Raw genomic sequence first — 18,948 nt, 5'->3', positions numbered from 1 at the left:
TAATTGCTAGTTATATTTTTACTTAGCATCTCAATGTAAAAATTCTATTTAGAGGCCAAAATTGTGGCATTTTATTAAAAGTCTATATATACAGTTAACCCTCAGTATCTGATGGGAATTGGTTCCAGCACTGCCATGGACACCTGTACATGCTCAGGTCCTTTAGTTGGCCCTCAATATCCATATCCATGGTCCCATATCCAGAAATTCAACCACTGCAGATCAGAACATAGAACAGTATCAGCAGTTGGTTACATTCATGGATGTGGAACCAAATATTGTTGTTCAGTCTCTCAGTCATGTCCCACTCTTTGCAACTCCATGGACAGAAGCACTCCAGGCTTCCCTATCCTTCACTGTCTCCTGGAGTTTGCTCAAACTCATGTCCATTGAGTCAATGATGCTATCTAACCATCTCATCCTCTCACCCCCTTCTCCTGCCCTCAATCATATATATGAGCAATCATATATATGAAGGGCCAACTGCATATGTATGATCTGCTAATAAGGATTGTCAGATGAACTTGGAATTCTATATTAACCAGTTCTGTCCCTTCAGAGGATCTATTTCTAGGATCCTTTGAAGGTACAGAACTAGTTTTGCTTAAAGTCGTATCTGAATTTCAACATGGAAGTAAAAACTTTGTAGTTAAGCAGATATTAGACTCTTTATAGATGTGTTGGACGTAAATCATTGACTGAATTATTAAAATTAAAAATCGTCAGTAACCCCAGCATTGTTCAAGACTCAACTGTACACCCACAAAATACTTTTGATTTTATCCCCCTCCCCCGCCAGTTAACACCAATTTGATTCTTGAGGATTGACCCAAGACCCAACCCACCCTGATTACATGAAGGTTAAAACAGACCCTTCATAATGGTATCATCACATAAAGACTCCTATTAAAATAACTGAAACCCAATGTTCCATCCTGGGCTCTCATTTAGAACAACTGGTTGCACAGAAAGAAAGCGAGGATTATGTTTGAAGGATGATCTAAGAAATATAAGACATTATCACTTTCCACAGATGTTTCAACATAAACATTTTTTTCAGGGTACAAATTAATCATGTGCTTAATCATTTGTTTTCCTGAATGCACAGGTACCTCTGTTCTACAGGTGACAGCTACTGATGCAGATGACCCTACCTATGGGAACAGTGCTCGAGTGGTTTACAGTATTCTCCAGGGACAGCCCTACTTCTCTGTAGACCCTAAAACAGGTTAGTACTTCTATGGTTAATTGATGTACAGATGCATGCTACAGAAAAGAAAGCAGTATCTTCATGTCTGTGTGCTCTTCTACATGAGACATTGTTATTTTAGAACTTTAAAAATGCCCTCAGGTTTTCCAGGACAGTGTGAGTAAATATTTGAAGATAAATTAACTGTCCTCCTTAATACCTGATTATCCATCATTTATACCTATATCAGTAAAAACTTTTCATTCTTGCATCTTTCTGTGACATTTAAATAAATGCTGTTTAAAACAGAGATTACATAACACTTCAGTCTTAAAGTAGTGTGTTATGTAAATGAAATTAACTGAGAATAAAGCCAAAGATATGTAAGCATTTGTTAGAAAAAAATGAATTCTTCTCTATTTCTTCTCTTTTTTGTAGCCAAAATAGTCATATCATATTATATTATGTGATGCCAAAATGGTAATGAAGGACACTCAATAATTCAGTGTAAGACTATGTTCTAGCAGCATAATCTATACACCACAAAAACTCATAGTCTTATCAACAGTTTATGAATAGAAATTTGGCTAAAGGTAAATATAAACCCATTTTTTAAAAGTAGCCAAATGTTCAGTATGAAATGCTTCAAGTTTAATAAACAGTTTCAAGAATATACATAATCAAGAGATATAGATAGGCCAGAGAGAGGTCTAAGATGTTCCAGCAGCTTCCTGGATCCTTTCTGGTAATGTGAGAGTCATTCTGAATCTAGTTAACATGTGGGATCTTTAAGTAAAGGTCACTGCCGGATAACTAATGCAGGGGTAATATTTGGTCATAAATATCTCCTTATCATCACACAGTTACATAGCATACAACATGTTTTTCAGGGAACACTGCTCAGTAAGCGCACATTACAGTTTATTAACCACTGCCTCAGACAGTGAGGTACAGTAACTGAAGAGATGCTATGGACGAGCTTACTGCAGTGGTTAATGCCATTAGATTGCTAGGAGGATTGTCATCGTCATGTTTATGGGAAGGTGCCTTCTTTCTTCCCCTTGGGTGCTCCAGCACAAACTACACTGGCCAGGAGGAGACCTCAGACACACTGTCTTAACCCTTTAAATCCCTATAACTTAGGAAGAAAACAGTGAAGAAGGTGTAAAGACACAGATATGTAAATGAAGAATTGCACATCTACACCTATGTATATATCCACATATTATGTGCATTATAATTATAAAATAAATGAGATAAATAAAAATGGGATATAATAAAAATTAATAATTTAATGTGACCTAGAGTGAGCATGCAAGCACTTATGTTAAGAGTACCAAGGTATTACTAAATATTTATAAATAAAAATGTTTACCAGCCTAGTAATCAAAATTCTAGGACAAAAATTATATATGTACATATATTTATGTTGTTCTGATAGGCTACTTGAGAATTGATAGAAAATATTTTTTACTAAGATATATTTGAAGTGTAATGCTGTGTAATTAAAGGGGTACAGCATGTTGACTTAATGCATGCCTGTATTGTAATATGATTGACATGTGTGATAAACATTCTTAAGCCAACTCATTATTTGACAGTAGTGTTTCTCATTTTGTGGTAATTTCCCAATAACCATGATTGTTTTATATATAAAAGATGTGTATTTCTTACTTTAAATATGCATCTTCCTGGAGGAAAGAATCGAGGAGACTATGTTCCAGTTACCTCATCTGAGGCTTATACACACACAAACACACATGCATGCATGTATACACGTGCCCATATACAATTTATTTAATTAACTGTCCTTTTAGGGAGCCGAATGTTTATTTATACATAAATATTTACTTAATAGAATATTGCTAGACTATAGACATCTTATATGGGTTTTAAAACTTACCACACACTTGAACTTCTTTAAAACCAAATAATAATTCTGTGTGCTTGTGTATATCTGAATATCTGCTGAATATCTGCATGTGTTGGTGTGAGTATATGCAGGTATGTATATGGGTGTGTGTGTGTGTCTGTGTGTGTATATTTACTTTGGACAAAGAAAGCAGGCCAATGTGGATAAAAAGTGACAGTGTTGAACTCTTCTGTTGCTTGTTTTTTAATGAAGCAAGTATATCAAACACAAAATTCACTAAAAATTGCATTTGGTTGTACATATTTATTATGGATTAATTAAGTCCTTCAGGAAACAAAAATAATTATCTGAGATATAAATAGGCTGCTATTAAGGTTCTGCTCTATTGAAATAATCTTTGCTCCTATAATTTTTGCTCTTTTATTTAAGCAAAATGATTTATTGAATGAAATGTATGCCTCCATATTGATATGTTTTAATTTCAATATTGTATTGGCTGAAGCATCAGGGAAGTCTATGGATATGTCTTCTGCTATCAAGATTGTTTAAATATGCAAATCTCTTGGACTGGTTGTCTGTACAAAGTGCTAAGAGGGATTATAAAACAAAATGCTGAGTGTTCTCTTCAAAGCTAAGATGTTTTGGTAATTTAAGCTTAAGAGATCTATTATAATGCAATTAAACATCCTCAGAACTAATGAATTTAGTGGCAATTGTGCCTTAAATAACTGGAATAAAACACATACAACATACTTAAAAGTAAGGAATTAGTTGTTATAAATGAGATGTTATATAAGAAAATTGGATGAGTAGTTACTTTAAAATGTAGTTTAATAGTAATACTTTAATTCTATCTTCTCATTTGGCGTGACTGTGACATTTCAGGTTAGTCCATTCAAAGAAGAATAATTATAATGCAGCTGAACTTTTGTATTCAAATAGAGTTGTGAGTGCTTATGGTTAAGATCAGGACTTTGGATTGTCTTATTTCCATTGTGTTAAAAGGTATATCGGCTTCCCTGGTGACTCAGCAGATAAGCAATCTGCCTGCAATGCGGGAGACCGGAGTTAGATCCCTGGGTTGGGAAGATTCCCTGGAGAAGGGAAAGACTTACCCATACCGGTATTCTGGCCTGGAGAATTCCTTGGACTCTGTAATCTATGGTGTCACAAAGAGTCGGATAGGACTGAGCGACATTTCTAGTTAGTCCTTTCAATGAAGACTAATTATAATGCAGCAGAACTTTCGTATTCAAATAAAGCTGTGAGTGCTTATGGTTAAGATTCGTGGCTCTTGAATTATTATACTATACATAATTTGTTTAATAAGGTATGCATTGTTTTCTACTGGAATCTCGTTAATCAATATGATGAAACATAAATCCTGTGAATAATTTATTGCTTCAAATAAGTTTTGTTTTTGTTATTTCATAATGCTTGCTTAATGTGGAACAACAACAGGAGAATACTTCTTAATGATTGATTTAACATTAACTACTGTTTGAAAGATCAGAAAACTGAAAAATTAACTGAGATGACAATGAATTGTAAAAAACATATAATATTTCTGCCCACATATATGTAGCTGCTGCTGCTGCTAAATCACTTTAGTAATGTCTGACTCTGTGCAACCCTATGGACAGCAGCCCACCAGGCTCCTCTGTCCCCAGGATTCTCTAGGCAAGAACACTGGAGTGGGTTGCCATTTCCTTCTCCAAACATGTAGAAATTGTGTTAGGATAGGCTTTATGAAGATGTTGTTTTTTGATTGCTAAGCCAAGTCTTACTCATTGCCACCCCATGGACTGTAGCCTGCTAGGCTCCTCTGTCCATGGGATTTCCCAGGAAACAATACTGGAGCGGGTAGCCATTTCCTTCTCCAAAGGATCTTCCCAACCCAGATATTGAACCCATGCCTCCTGCATTTCAGGAGGATTCTTTATTGATGAGCCACCATAGAAGCCCCATTTATGAGGATGGTGGTGGTGGTATAGTCGCTAAGTTGTGTCGGACTCTTGCAACCACATGGAGTGTAGCGTGCCAGGATCCTTTGTCTGTGGGGTTCTCCAGGCAAGAATACTGGAGTGGGTTGCCATTTCCTTCTCCAGGGGATCTTCCCAGCCCAGGAGTTGAACCCAGGTCTACTGCATTGCAGGCAGATTCTTTACTGACTGAACTACAAGGGAAGCATTCTACTTAAACGCTTTCATTTTAATTCAGCAAAGAAAACTTTTAGAGTTACTACACCAGGAACTGTTTTAATGCTTATGAAAACTACTAACCCTAAACTGAGTATTATGAATAAGGCAGCTGAGTAAGAAAGCCATATTAAGTCCTCAGAGAGCTAAAGTCAAGAGAAATTTTGGCTAGTGCTTGTTTATTCAGTTCAGCTCAGTTCAGTTGCTCAGTTGTATCCTACTCTTTGCAACCGCATGGACTGCAGCACGCCAGGCCTCCCTGTCCATCACCAACTCCCAGAGTTTTCTCAAACTCCTGTCCATTGAGTCAGTGATGCCATCCAACCATCTCATTCCCTGTTGTCCCCTTTTCCTTCTGCCTTCAATTGTTCCCAGAATCAGCTTCTTTTCAAATGAGTCAGTTCTTCACATCAGGTGGCCAAACTATCGGAGTTTCAGCTTCCACATCAATCCTTCCAATGAGTATTCAGGACTGATTTCCTTTAGGATGGACTGTTTGCATCTCCTTGCAGTCCAAGGGACTCTCAAGAGTCTTCTCCAACACCACAGGTCAAAGGCATCAATTCTTCAGTACTCAGCATTCTTTATAGTCCATCTCTCACATCCACACATGGCTACTGGAAAAACCATAGTTTTGACTAAATGGACCTTTTTTTGACAAAGTAATGTCTCTGCTTTTTAATATGCTGTCTAGATTGGTCATAACTTTTCTTCCAAGCTGCAGTCACCATCTGCAGTGATTTTGGAGCCCCAGAAAAAAATAAGTCTGTCACTGTTTTCACTGTTTCCCAACCTACTTGCCATGAAGTTATGGGACAAGGTGCCATGATCTCAGTTTTCTGAATGTTGAGTTTTAAGACAACTTTTTCACTCTCCTCTTTCATTTTCATCAAGAGGCTCTTTAGCATTTCTCAACATTCTGCCATAAGGGTGATGTTATCTGCATATCTGAAGTTATTGATATTTCTCCCAGCACTCTTGATTCCACTTCATCTAGCCTAGCATTTCTCATGATGTACTCTGCATATAAGTTAAATAAGCATGGTGACAATATACAGCCTTGACATACTCCTTTCCCTATTTGGAGCCAGTCTGTTGTTCCATGTTCGGTTCTAACTGTTGCTTCCTAACCTGCATACCAATTTCTCAGGAGGCAGGTCAGGTGGTCTTGTATTCCCATCTCTTGAAGAATTTTCAGTTTGTTGTGATCCACACAGTCAAAGGCTTTGGCATAGTCAATAAAGCAGAAATAAATGTTTTTCTGGAACTCTCTTGTTTTTTCGATGATCCAGAGGATGTTGGCAATTTGGTCTCTGGTTCCTCTGCCTTTTCTAATTCCAGCTTGAACATCTGGAAGTTCAGAGTTCACATACTGTTGAAGCCTGGCTTGCAAAACTTTGAGCATTACTTTACTAGCGTGTCAAATGAATGCCATCATGTGGTAGTTTGAACATTCTTTGGCATTGCCTTTCTTAGAGATTGGAATGAAAACTGACCTTTTCCAGTCCTGTGGCCACTGCTGAGTTTTCCAAATCTGTTGGCATATTGAGTGCAGCACTTTCACAGCATCATCTTTCAGGATTTGAAACAGCTCAACTGGAATTCCATCACCTCTGTTAGCTTTGTTTGTAGTGATGCTCCCTAAGGCCCACTTGACTTCGCATTCCAGGATGTCTGGCTCTAGGTGAGTGATCACACCATTGTGATTATCTGGGTCATGAGGAATCTTTTTATATAGTCCTTCTGTGTATTGCTGCCACCTCTTACTATCTTCTGCTTCTGTTAGGTCCATACCATTTCTGTCCTTTATTGTGCCCACCTTTGCATAGAATATTCCCTTGGTATCTCTCATTTTCTTTAGAGATCTCTAGACTTTCCAATTCTATTGTTTTCCTCTGTTTCTTTGCATTGATCACCTAGGAAGGCTTTCTTATCACACCTTGCTAGTCTTTGGAACTCTGCATTCAAATGGGTATATCTTTGCTTTTCTCCTTTGCCTTTCACTTTTCTTCTATTCACATCTATTTGCAAGACCTCCTCAGACATCGTTTTGCCTTCTTGCATTTCTTTTCTTTGGGAGATGGTCTTGATCCCTGCCTCCTTTACAGTGTCAGGAACCTCCTTCCACAGTTTTTCAGGCACTCTGTCTATCCTTGAATCTATTTTTCACTTCCACTGTATAATTGTAATGGATTTGATTTAGTTCATACCTAAATGGTCTAGTGGTTTTCCCTACTTTCTTCGATTTAAATCTGAATTTGGCAATAAGGAGTTCATGGTCTGTGCCACAGTCAGCTCCTGGTCTGACTGTGACTGTGACTTGTTTATTAACACAACTCAAATATCATTCCTATTTCATGTAATGCCAACTACATTAAAAATAAATCAATATGTTCAAAGATTCTTTACATTTTTACAAAGTATGAAATTTATGTCAGGTGGTCATAGCAGAAGCTTAATAATTGAATTGCTGCAAAAAGTTTAGTTTCCTTGACTTAGATCAAAGACATAACCAAGAATATATCACGTTTCTTTCTGGGGTCTTAGAATGAAGGATTCACAAAGGGCAGATATGAGGTTTTTAATTGAGAATGCACATCTCTAAATAGTCATAGTATTAGTAGCCACTTGATTTTTTCCATCAGCTGTTCCATAGTCAACAAGTTATGAATTATTTCTTGCTTTTTTTAAAAGCTGGTACATATATTAAATTATGTCTGTGCCTGTTCACTGAGAAATGTGTTGGATCTTCCTTATGGTCAATTTAGGAAACATGAAAACCTGGATTAAAACCTGAAATCAGGGAAAACAGGGATATGTAGTTTACAAAATCCAATTTAAGTTTTATCCACAGTTGCTTACAGTGCTAGCAATGGTGACTACCAGCTCTTTTGACTATTATCATGAACCATAAATCAGTGATTGTTAATGATGGAGTCTGCATAAATGGTATTTACAGTGGTTTTTCACCACACACCTAAAATAAAGACTATTGAGACATTTATGTAGTATAATATAGATCAGTTATACTTTAAATTGTGAATCATTTTCATTCAATATTTATTCTCTTATTATAATGAATATTTAATTAGAAAATATAGTTACTTTAAACATTGCTGTTGATAAATGTTTCTTCTAATTTTTCAGGTACATATAGTAGAAAGACTAGAAAGACTACCTTTTAATTATATACATAGAGCATGCTAGATTTTTTTCAACACTTCTAGCTCATTTTTGTACTTGAACATTTCTGTGATATGATGTTAAAAAAGGACAGATATTGGGTTTCAAATCTCTTGTCAGTCAAACCTTTCTGATTTAATGACATTCATTCTACAGGGAGCAAAGCAGTTGACATCAAATAAAATGCACTACTACACCTAGTGATGGCTATTGGTTCTGAAGGCACAAATAATATCATTGTTTATTTTTAAAAGGCATTATTGTAAATTTAATAAAGAAAAAGGGACCTCCTGGCTTTGCAGTAGTTAAGACTGTGCTTCCAATACAGGGAATGCAGGTTCGTTCCCTGGTCATGTAACTGAGATCCCATATGTTGTGCAGTATGTTCACACACACAAAAAAAGATGTAATTGGCCTTTCTATGAAAAAATAAATAGTTATCTTATAGCTTAGTTTTTATTGAGAAGTAACATATATTTATTTTTTTCCCAAAATGTCAAAGTTTATTCCCAAATTTCTTGGAGATACTTCCTGGTCAAATCCTAGGATGTACTTAGTATCATAGTAAATTGATCAGTCTACTTAAATTTTATGCTCCCATTTACTTATATCTATATACTGATAATGATAATGCCTATTCCAGCGAGGAAAGTAATGCAATGCTTTCAGTTAATCCAGACGCTGGAAAACTGTCATTACTCGGTAATTCTCTCATTTTGCTATCTTTAATATTGAGAAGAGTTTCCAAAATTACTACATAGCTCACTGTAATGAATTTTAGTCTTATCTAAAACAGAAAAAAAATGATTTCATGTGGAAGATTTTTTTTTACTGCGAATAACTATACAAAATTCTAAAAAGCGAGTGTTCCACTATTAAATTTTATGTCTTTAAATTTCTTTCCCAAATTTTAAAGAAAGTTATTTCTATGAATATTATTAATAGAAGAAATGTACTTTTAGAAAATGCGGAATGGTAATTTAAAGAGAAATGAGTTAGGCAAAATAACTAGTCGTTTAGCTATGCAAAGAATTAGAGGAAAACAACAGAAGGGAAAAGACTTCTCAGAACGGGATAGAAATCTCTTCAAGAAAATTGGAAATATCAAAGGAAAGTTTCATCCAAAGATCAGCACAGTACAGGACAGAAGTGGTAAAGACCTAACAGTAGCAGAAGGGCTAAAGATGAGATGGAAAGAACACGCAAAAGATGGAAAGAGTAAGTACAAAGAAGATCTTAATGACCTGAATAATCGGGATTGTGTGGTTAATCACCCAGAGCCAGACATTCTGGAGGGTGAAGTCAGGTGGGCCTTAGGAAGAACTGCTGCCAGAAAACCTAGTGGAGGCAATGGGATTCCAGCAGAGCTATTCAAATTCTTAAAAGATGATACTATCAAAGTGCTGCACTCAATATGACAGCAAATTTGGAAGACCCAAGTGTCCACAGGACTGAAAAAGGTCAATCTTCATCTCAATTCCCAAAAAGGGCATTATTAAAAAATATTCAAACCACCAGACAGTTGCACTCATCTCCCACGCTAGTAAGGTTATGCTCAAAATCCTGTATGCTAGGCTTCAGCATTATGTGAACTGAGAACTTTCAGATGTTCAAGCTGGGTTTAGAAAAGGCAGAGGAATCAAAAATCAAATTGCCAGCTTTTGCTGGATCATAGAGAAAACAAGGGAATTCCAAAACAAAACAAAACAAAACATCTACCTCTGTGTCATTAATTGTGCTAAAAAGCCCTTGACTGTGTGGGTCATAATAAACTGTGGAAAACTCTTAAAGAGATGGGGGTACCAGGCGATTTTACCTGTCTTCTGAGAAACCAGTATCCAGTCAAGAAGCAAGAGTTAGAACCATGTATGGAAAAACTGAGTGATTCAGGATTGAGAAAGAAGTATGACATGCCTATTTATCGCCCCTCTGTTTATTTAACTTATACGCAGAGCACATAATGTGAAACACCAGGCTGGATGAGTTATAAGTTGGAATCAAGATTGCCAGGAAAAATATCAACAACCTCAGATATGCGGATGTTACCACTCTAATGCAAGAAAGTGGAGAGAAACCAAAGAATCTCTTGATGAGGGTGAAGGGGGGGAGTGAAAAAGCCAGCTTAAAACTAAATATTTAAAAGAAAATGTAAGATCATTGCATCTGGTCCCATTACTTCATGACAAATAGAATGGAAAATGGTGGAAACAGTGACAAATTTCCTCTTCTTGGGCCCTAAAATCACAGCAGATGGTGACTGCAGCCTTGAAATTAAAAGATAAGTGCTTATTGGCAGGAAGGTTATGACAAACCTAGACAGTGTGTTAAAAACAAAGACATCACTTTGCCAACAAAGGTCTGTATAGTTAAAGCCATGATCTTTCCAGTAGTCATTCACGGTTGTGAGAGATGGACCATAAAGAAGGCAGAGAGCTGAAGAATTGATGCTTTCCAATTGTGGTGCTGGAGAAGACTATTGAGATTCCTTTGGACAGCAAGGAGATCAAACCAGTCAATCTTAAAGGAAATCAACCCTGAATATTCATTAGAAGGACTGATGGTGAAGCTGAATCTCCAATACTCTGGCTACCTACTCTGAAGAGCTGACTCACTGAAAAAGATAATGATGCTGGGAAAGATTTAAGGCAGAAGGAGAAGGGGATGACAGAGGTTGAGATGGTTGGATATCACTGATGCAATGGACAGGAACTTGGGCAAACTCCAGGAGATTGTAAGGAATGGGGAAGTCTGGTGTGCCACAGTCCATGATGTCATGAAGAGTCGGTCATTGAGACTAGGTGACTGAACAACAATTTTAAGAGGAATAAGTTAGACAAAGTAGCTAGTCTTTTAACTTTAGATATGACTGTCCCAACTCAGAATAGTGTCTCTAGATGAGGCAAAGTGGTGTGCTTTCTGTGAAATAATTATCACTAACACATAGGTCTTAACCAACAATAGCTTTGATTCTCAAAAATGACCTTTTCTTAACTTCTTATAGCAGAAACCAATCAGCTATTTAAAAAAAAAAGCACTTCATGGAGGGCCTCAATAATTTTCCTAGGATGTAACTGAAAACAATTTAAAGCATTCTTCAGTCTGCATAATGTAATTAAATGCATCAACAATTCTCATCCTATTTAATCTCAATATTTAACTTCAAATTTATCTCATTTCACAAATGAACAAATAAAATGTTTGTAGGAAGGTATTATGTATGCTTGGATAAAAGATGTAAAGCCTCTTAAATATTTTATGTGCACGGACTAGGTTGCTTCAGTCTTGTCTGCCTCTTTGTGACCCTATGGATAGTAGCCTTCCAGGTTCCTGTGTACATGGGATTCTCCAGGAAAGAATATTGAAAGGGGTTGCCATGCCCTCCTCCAGGGGATCTTCCTGACTCAGGGAACGAACTGCATCACTTACGTCTCCTGCATTCACAGGCCGGTTCTTTACCACTAGTGCCACATGGGAAGCTCAATTAAATTCTATAAGAAAACATACTTGAATATAGTTTTTACAATGAAATATTCTATATTTATTAATAACTAAGAAGTTAAAATATTTAAATTATGCTTCACAATATCTACAGAACACAGACTATTCTGCAGTATAATATGTTTTATCATTTTTTCCTTTGTAACAGCCTTAAGTCATATAATAATGATAATAAGCATGTACAAATTATTCTAAATATATTTTCAAATCATTTTGCTATGATTGAGTACATAATGCCCCAAAATATTATTTTGTAATCCTAATGCTAGAAAATATTTTTCTCTTAGAGAAAAATATAATATACTCATTCAAAACTGTGCTATATTATCAAATTACTGAAATAAATATTGTCCCACTTTGTTCTCTATAGGGAACAATTCTAAATAGTTCCTGAATTTCAGCAGATTCTATGGTATTTAACAACACATGAATTCCATTTATATAGCATTTAAGAAATAGTTAATGCACTATGGTAGACACAAGTTGTTGTCCACTCAATATTAATTTCTTATTTTGCTGATCCTATCAGAATCCTGATTTTCTCAGGATAGCGACGTAACTCAGTTAAAAAGTTACATTTCCCAGCCTGCCTTCAGCTTCTGTCACCCAGTTCTGGTCAGTGAGACAAAAAGAAAAGGCCACCAGGAGGTTCTAGGAAGGTTTGATATCTCTATACATGTGCCAGGGGTTCCTCTTTCAGTCTTCTAGATTTAAGCACATATCTAATTGCTGGCAGTACAGTAGCTATTTTGTGATCATGCAACGAGCACACAGGTGAAAATCACATGCAAAAGATTGCTGAGCAAAAGGCTGGCAGGGTAGTCACTCTGGTTAGGTTATTTTTATGTACAGGCACATACAATGCTGGTAGCTGGGTCATTGTGAAATGTGCTTTGCAGGATGATAAATCACCTTGACAGCACAATGCACTGCCCAGGAAGGTGTAGAGCAGGCTGCCGAAATGACTTTTATTCCTCTCAATCCAAAATCCATGATCCACAGAACGCACATTGTTCTCTGTATATGAGTAGCCATTTTACAGTGTGAGGACCAGTGCTGAACTGGAAAAGGAAATTTGTCATGCTGACTTAAGTTAAATATCAAAAGTTATACTAATTGTTGATATTTATGAGATCAGAGAATGGAACCAAAGGTAGTTTTCTTTTATACTCCACTGGGAATGCATATTTGAAAAAAAAATTACTATCATCTTGAAGTTGCAAAGTATTTTAAAGACACTATAGATGTCTGATAACTCTCTTCACTAGCAACGATATCTTCATGCCCTATTGACATGACTAAAATTAATAATATCTGTTCAGTTGAATTGCTTTCTGTATAGTTCTCATGAAAAAAGTCATAGATTAGTGTTCTGTGTTAGTCAGTTGAACTGTTTGTTATAGCCTTAAATGGATCTATATAATTGAACTGGCTTAAATTGAACACTTAAGTAAATTTCACAGTATGTAAATTAAACTTAAATAAAGCTAAACAAGCCGACAAAGAAATGAAATGAATTGAATATGTTTTTCACAAATATTAACTTCTTGTAACAAAATTTACTAGCTATTACCAGGAAGAGAGAAAAATAATCTCATTAACTATAAAATGTAAATGATAGGAAATGATAGGAATCAGTGTTGGTTAATTATAGCATGTTTTATACCATTCCTTCCTGGTTTAAAAAAAAAATCACATAGGTTTATCTTTTTTTATACTTCACTCTGTGTATCCTGCTTCTCAGTAGTTGCAGAAAAGGTCAGAAACTAATATATTGGTATCTCGAGTCCTATTATATTAGCTCCATGATCATTAATTTTTGAACATTGAATAGATGGTCGACAGAAAGTATTCCAGTTGTTTTGTTTATACTGTGAACCTAAATAAGCATCATCTGTGGAGTACAATCACCAAGCAATTCAATTTTCATCCATATATTTATATTTATTCTAAGAGGCTGTTTATTCCCCAGAAATATACTACCATTCCATTGACTTCCTTAAGATTTTCCCCTAATCAAATATCTTAGATATTAAAATGAAATCTAGACTACCTTAGGATAATATTATTTCTGTCATCTGTCTGTCTGTCTATCTATGTATCTATCAACCATCAACTTCTGTATTTCAGCCAAGTATGATTTGTGCATTTTTTTCGAGTTAGACTATTATTCCCTTCAGGCTAATCCTTCCAAGACAGACTCCTCCAATTCTGGTTGGTTCCCTGTAGTCTTTAGTCAAAACCAACTTCTTTGATCTTTACATTCCCTCTTTGTAGATCTCATAAAACATGAAAAATATAACTTCTGCTCACGTATTACTTTTCCTCTACTTTGAGAGCTCCCTTTTTATAAATCTAATAAATTTGAGATGTAAAACTGTGTAAGTTAAAGATATACATTGTGTAACTTTGATACATTTACCTATTTAATATGAATGTAATACAGTGATATTTGTCACATAACATAAATATGGTTCTATAGTATCTATATTCAGTATCCTGTGTATTGAATTCTCTAGGGATTATTTACTACTTGGTATAAGTTTGTACTCTTAAAGATCATCACTCTTATCCCCTCAGCTCCCCCATCCCAGTAACCACTGCTTTACTCCCTTTCTTTTAAAAATTTTGTGCTTTTAAATTTTACATATAAATGATGTCATGACAGCTCTTTTAATGTGTGGACATGACTATGTTTTTGTTGCTCTCTAAACCAGATCCCACATAGTGCCTTATTCTTGGAAATAAGTTTCTAATATCTTTACTGAGGAAATATATTATCTAATTTTAACTATAAGTTTATAAAAGTTTGGTAGAAAAATGATCTATTTTTATTAGAAATTTGATTTTTTTTTTTTTTTTTTTGGTAATTATTGGGCTTCCCTGATAGTTCAGTTGGTAAAGAATCTGTCTGCAATGCAGGAGACCCCAGTTCGATTCCTGGGTTGGGGAGATATACTGGAGAGGGCGTAGGCTACCCACTCCAGTATTCTTAGACTTTCTTTGTGGCTCAGCTGGTAAAGAATCCACCTGCAATGTGGGAGTCCTGGCTTTAATCCCTGGGTTGGGAAAATCCTCCTGGAGAAGGGAAAGGCTACCCACTCCAGTATTCTGGCCTGGAAAATTCCATGGACTGTATAATCCATGGGGTCATGAAGAGTTGGACATGACTGAGCATCATGTAATTTGTAAAAAAAATTACAAATTTGATTTTTTTGTAATTATTATTATTTTTATTATACTTTCTAACATTTGACCCATCTTTGGTCTTCTATAAACATCTTTTTATTTTTATTTTTCTATTCCTGTCAGGCAGGTAACCTTCTAGTTTATGATCCTTTTCAAAGGAATGGCAGAAAATGAGTATGTAACTGCTGTTAGAGGACCAAGTATTTGAGGGCATCATCATAAAAAAATCATTAGTGAGTTGCAAGATAACAGAGAAAATTATTCCTGAGAAATGAAAACTCATTTTACATCTATATAGTTGAAAAATGAATTCCTAAAATTGAAACTCCTTGATAATTTCCATCACTCATCTCTATGTCTTCCATAAGAATTCCAGCAGAATTCCCAGGTGGCTCAGTGGTAACGAAGCCACCTGCCAATGCAGGAACCTGAGGATACACAGGTTCGATCCCTGGGTCAGGAAGATCCCCTGGAGGAGGAAATGACAGCTTCTTTGGTATACTTGCTGGGAAAATCCTATGGACAGAGAAAACTGGCTGGCTGCAGTCCAGGAGGTTGGAAAGAATCAGACACAGCTGAGCAACTATGCACAAAAATGCACAAATGATTTACATGTCATGTGACAAGTACATGATGACACCATATTTATAGAAATATGATTCATGAAGTGTGGTTTCCAAAATAACCAGAATTTCTAATGTAACTCTCATTTTATGTTATTACCATAATTTAACATAATTATTTTATTTTTCCAAAAGGTTCTTCTCTTTCACTTATTGAATTTAGACAAGTTGAACATGTGGATCAGAAAAGAATAATTAAGTTATGATCTTTAATATTCTTTGTTTTTTCTGTTTTTTTCCTTTCTCTCATTTTCTTTTCCTTTGATCTTATGTGCCTAATTCTTCCAACCTTTTTCCATAAGCCTCTCTTTTAAATGTTAAATAAATGGCTAAAGCTGCCATTCCCTGCAGAGTGGGAAGAAAACTGCTGTCCCCAATATTCTTCTGAAGTTTCAAATAGAAGCAGGGAAGAAGCCTCTTCTCTGATTTCTAGGTCCTAATTCCAATTTTAGTTCTTAGGGCTACTGTCTTCAGTCTACTTCTACTGGAGAACAAAATCACCACTCCATTACCCAAAATCTGCTAACATAGGATCTTGGAGGAACTAAAATTTTTGAAGGTTGAGAAAGTGTGGGAGGTAATTATGACTCAAGAAAAATAAATAACTTGAAACAGGAAAATAAATATTCCATATTCTTCATTAATCTGTCTCATTGGAAATTTCAACTGCCATTTTATTTCAAAGAAGCCCCAATTTCCCTCACTCTTTGAGCCATTTTTTTGGTTTGTTTATTTGTTTCTATCTTCTCAACACCTTTGAATGTTCCACAGAAATGGGATTTTTTTTTTTTTATTATGCAGATAAATACGGACCTTTTTTTTTTTTTTTTTTTTACAATTTTGTTCATCTGACTCCTACAAGAAGGTTTACCCTTTCTCCAAGTAACAGTACGGTATGGATTATTTTCTTCTAAGAGAAGATGCACATTGATCCCTGGGTTGGAAACATTCACTGATGAAGGGAACGACTACCCACTCCAGTATTCTTGCCTGGGAAATCAAATGCACAGAGCAGCCTGGTGGGCTACGGTTCATGGAGCCACAAAGAGTTGGACACAACAGAGTGCACTCAGACCACAATCAGTCAGTTCAGTCGCTCAGTCATGTCTGAGTCGCTGTGACCCCATGGACTGCAGCACGCCAGGCCTCCCTGTCCATCACCAACTCCTGAAGCTTGCTCAAACTCATGCCCAGCAAGTCCATGATGCTATCCAGCCGTCTCATCCTCTGTTGTCCCCTTCTCCTCCCATCTTCAAACTTTCCCAGCATCAGCGTCTTTTCCAAAGAGTCAGTTGTTCGCATCAGGTGGCCAAAGTATTGGAGGTTCAGCTTCAGCATCAGTCCTTCCAATGAATATTCAGGACTGATTTCCTTTAGGATGGACTGGCTGAATCTCCTTGCAGTCCAAGACTCATACACACATACAAAAGAGAAGAAAAGAGAAGAGAGGAAATTTTTAAAAGAAGAAATTGTCCTTCTCTCACACAGATATGTGTTAACCTTCTTTTAAAACATATACATTTCCCATTTTGTCAATGAAATATTTCCCCAAATATGCATGACTTAGACCTTTTATTATCTTAGCAACATTTCTCATCCTCTTCTGTATCTACTACCAGTTATTTCTGTGTATAGTAATTTACTCACTACAGTCATTATTTATCCTCTTTGTATTTCTTGATCCTTGCTTGTTTCCTCCTTCACTTTTTTTCTTTTTCCCCTCACTGGATTGCTCCACTTTAGTCAGTAAAATTTCATCTGATTTTCTTTTAAAAGGATTTTGTAATTTTTTCTCTCAATCTGATGTTAACTAAAGAGTTTCACAGAATGAGAATTATAAAGAAACTGCTATGATCTCAACAAAACCCATGCACTTTTCTTGGGAGAAAAATAATAAAAGCCCTTCCTATTGGGAAAGATCAGGTACAGGAATACATGCACAGCTCTGGGAATCCACCAAAAAGTACTGACGGACAAGCTTTCTTGTGGGCACATCCGTGTTTGCAAAAGACTCATCAGAGACTGTCGTCCCTAGTTTGTGAAGCATTCATCCAAAACAGAAGTAAGTTTGGTGTTAAGAGATGAGGGCTTTGTGGTCCCAAACCTTCGCTGTGAAGAAACTGTATACAAACTAAAATAAAAGCAAATAAAAAACAAAAATAAAAGCAAATCAAAGCATAAACAGCTTTGAAAAGCTCTCTACTATCTGTCTACTGATAATATTATACATATTAGAAATTATGGCATAATTAGTAGAAATATTATATATGTGTGTGTGTGTGTCAGCATCAGACACAGTTATCATCAACAACTGAAATTTGTTCCACATTCTTGAAGCATTTATTCATATATTCATTGTGTGAATAAATGTTTATGATGCATTATAGGTGGCATTTCCTATGCTAGCTGAGCATTTATAGTTTGACTTAACGGTTTTATTGACATAGCCCCTACACACTCAAAGTGCTCAGTTCCCTCTGATAGCACAACTTGAAAACAAATCCGGGAACGGTAGTATGCCTGCCAAGATGGTTCATTGTTGTTTACATCCCTTCAGTCCTGCCAAACACTGGCGAACTGACTGCTAGATGTAGCTGGTTGGTAGGGGTGATGGACCCAAAGGAATAGTTCTTTGTTTAAGGCATTTGACAACCTTATGTAAATAAAATCAATAATATTAATGCTTTGGGCTTCTCAGAGTTTATTTAAGAGCCATGAGAGTGGAGTTACTCATGGAAACCATTTAATTTTCAAAATTAATTGTTCTCTTCTCAATACTTCTTTTTTAAAATTAATATTTATTGGAGTATAGTTGCTTTACAATATTGTCTTAGCTTCTACTGTACAGTAAAATATATCAGCCATCCATATACATATAGCGCCTCCCTTTTGAATTTCCTTCCCATTCAAGTCACCAGAGTGCATTAAGTAAAGTTCCCTGTATTACAGAATATGTTCTCATTAGTTACCTATTTTATATATGGTATCAGTCCTGGATGCTTGGGCTTCATTTGTGGCCCAGCTGGTCAAGAATCAATCTGCAATGCAGGAGACCTGGTTTGTTCCCTGGGTTGGGAAGATCCCCTAGAGAAGGAAAAGGCTACCCACTCCAGTATTCTGAACTGGAGAATTCCATGGACTATATAGACCTTGGGGTCGCAAAGAGTCAGACACAATTGAGCGACTTTCACTTTC

The 18,948-nt window shown here is 36.1% G+C and overlaps 1 protein-coding gene across 6 annotated transcripts in view; it reads left to right on the top strand.

Annotated features, from left to right (window-relative positions):
- The window catches only part of CDH18 (cadherin 18), a 1,188,046-nt gene that overhangs the window by 938,739 nt on the left and 230,359 nt on the right, over positions 1–18,948 (top strand). For all 6 annotated transcript variants that reach the window (XM_070476511.1, XM_070476510.1, XM_070476512.1 and 3 more), the window contains one exon: positions 1,109–1,228. In XM_070476511.1, coding sequence (XP_070332612.1) covers positions 1,109–1,228 — 120 coding nt within the window. The remainder of the gene's footprint in view (positions 1–1,108; positions 1,229–18,948) is intronic.

The sequence above is a fragment of the Odocoileus virginianus genome, chromosome 14 (assembly GCF_023699985.2).
Source record: "Odocoileus virginianus isolate 20LAN1187 ecotype Illinois chromosome 14, Ovbor_1.2, whole genome shotgun sequence".
NCBI classification, from domain to species: Eukaryota; Metazoa; Chordata; class Mammalia; order Artiodactyla; family Cervidae; genus Odocoileus; species Odocoileus virginianus.
This window is presented reverse-complemented; position numbering and strand designations above follow the sequence as displayed.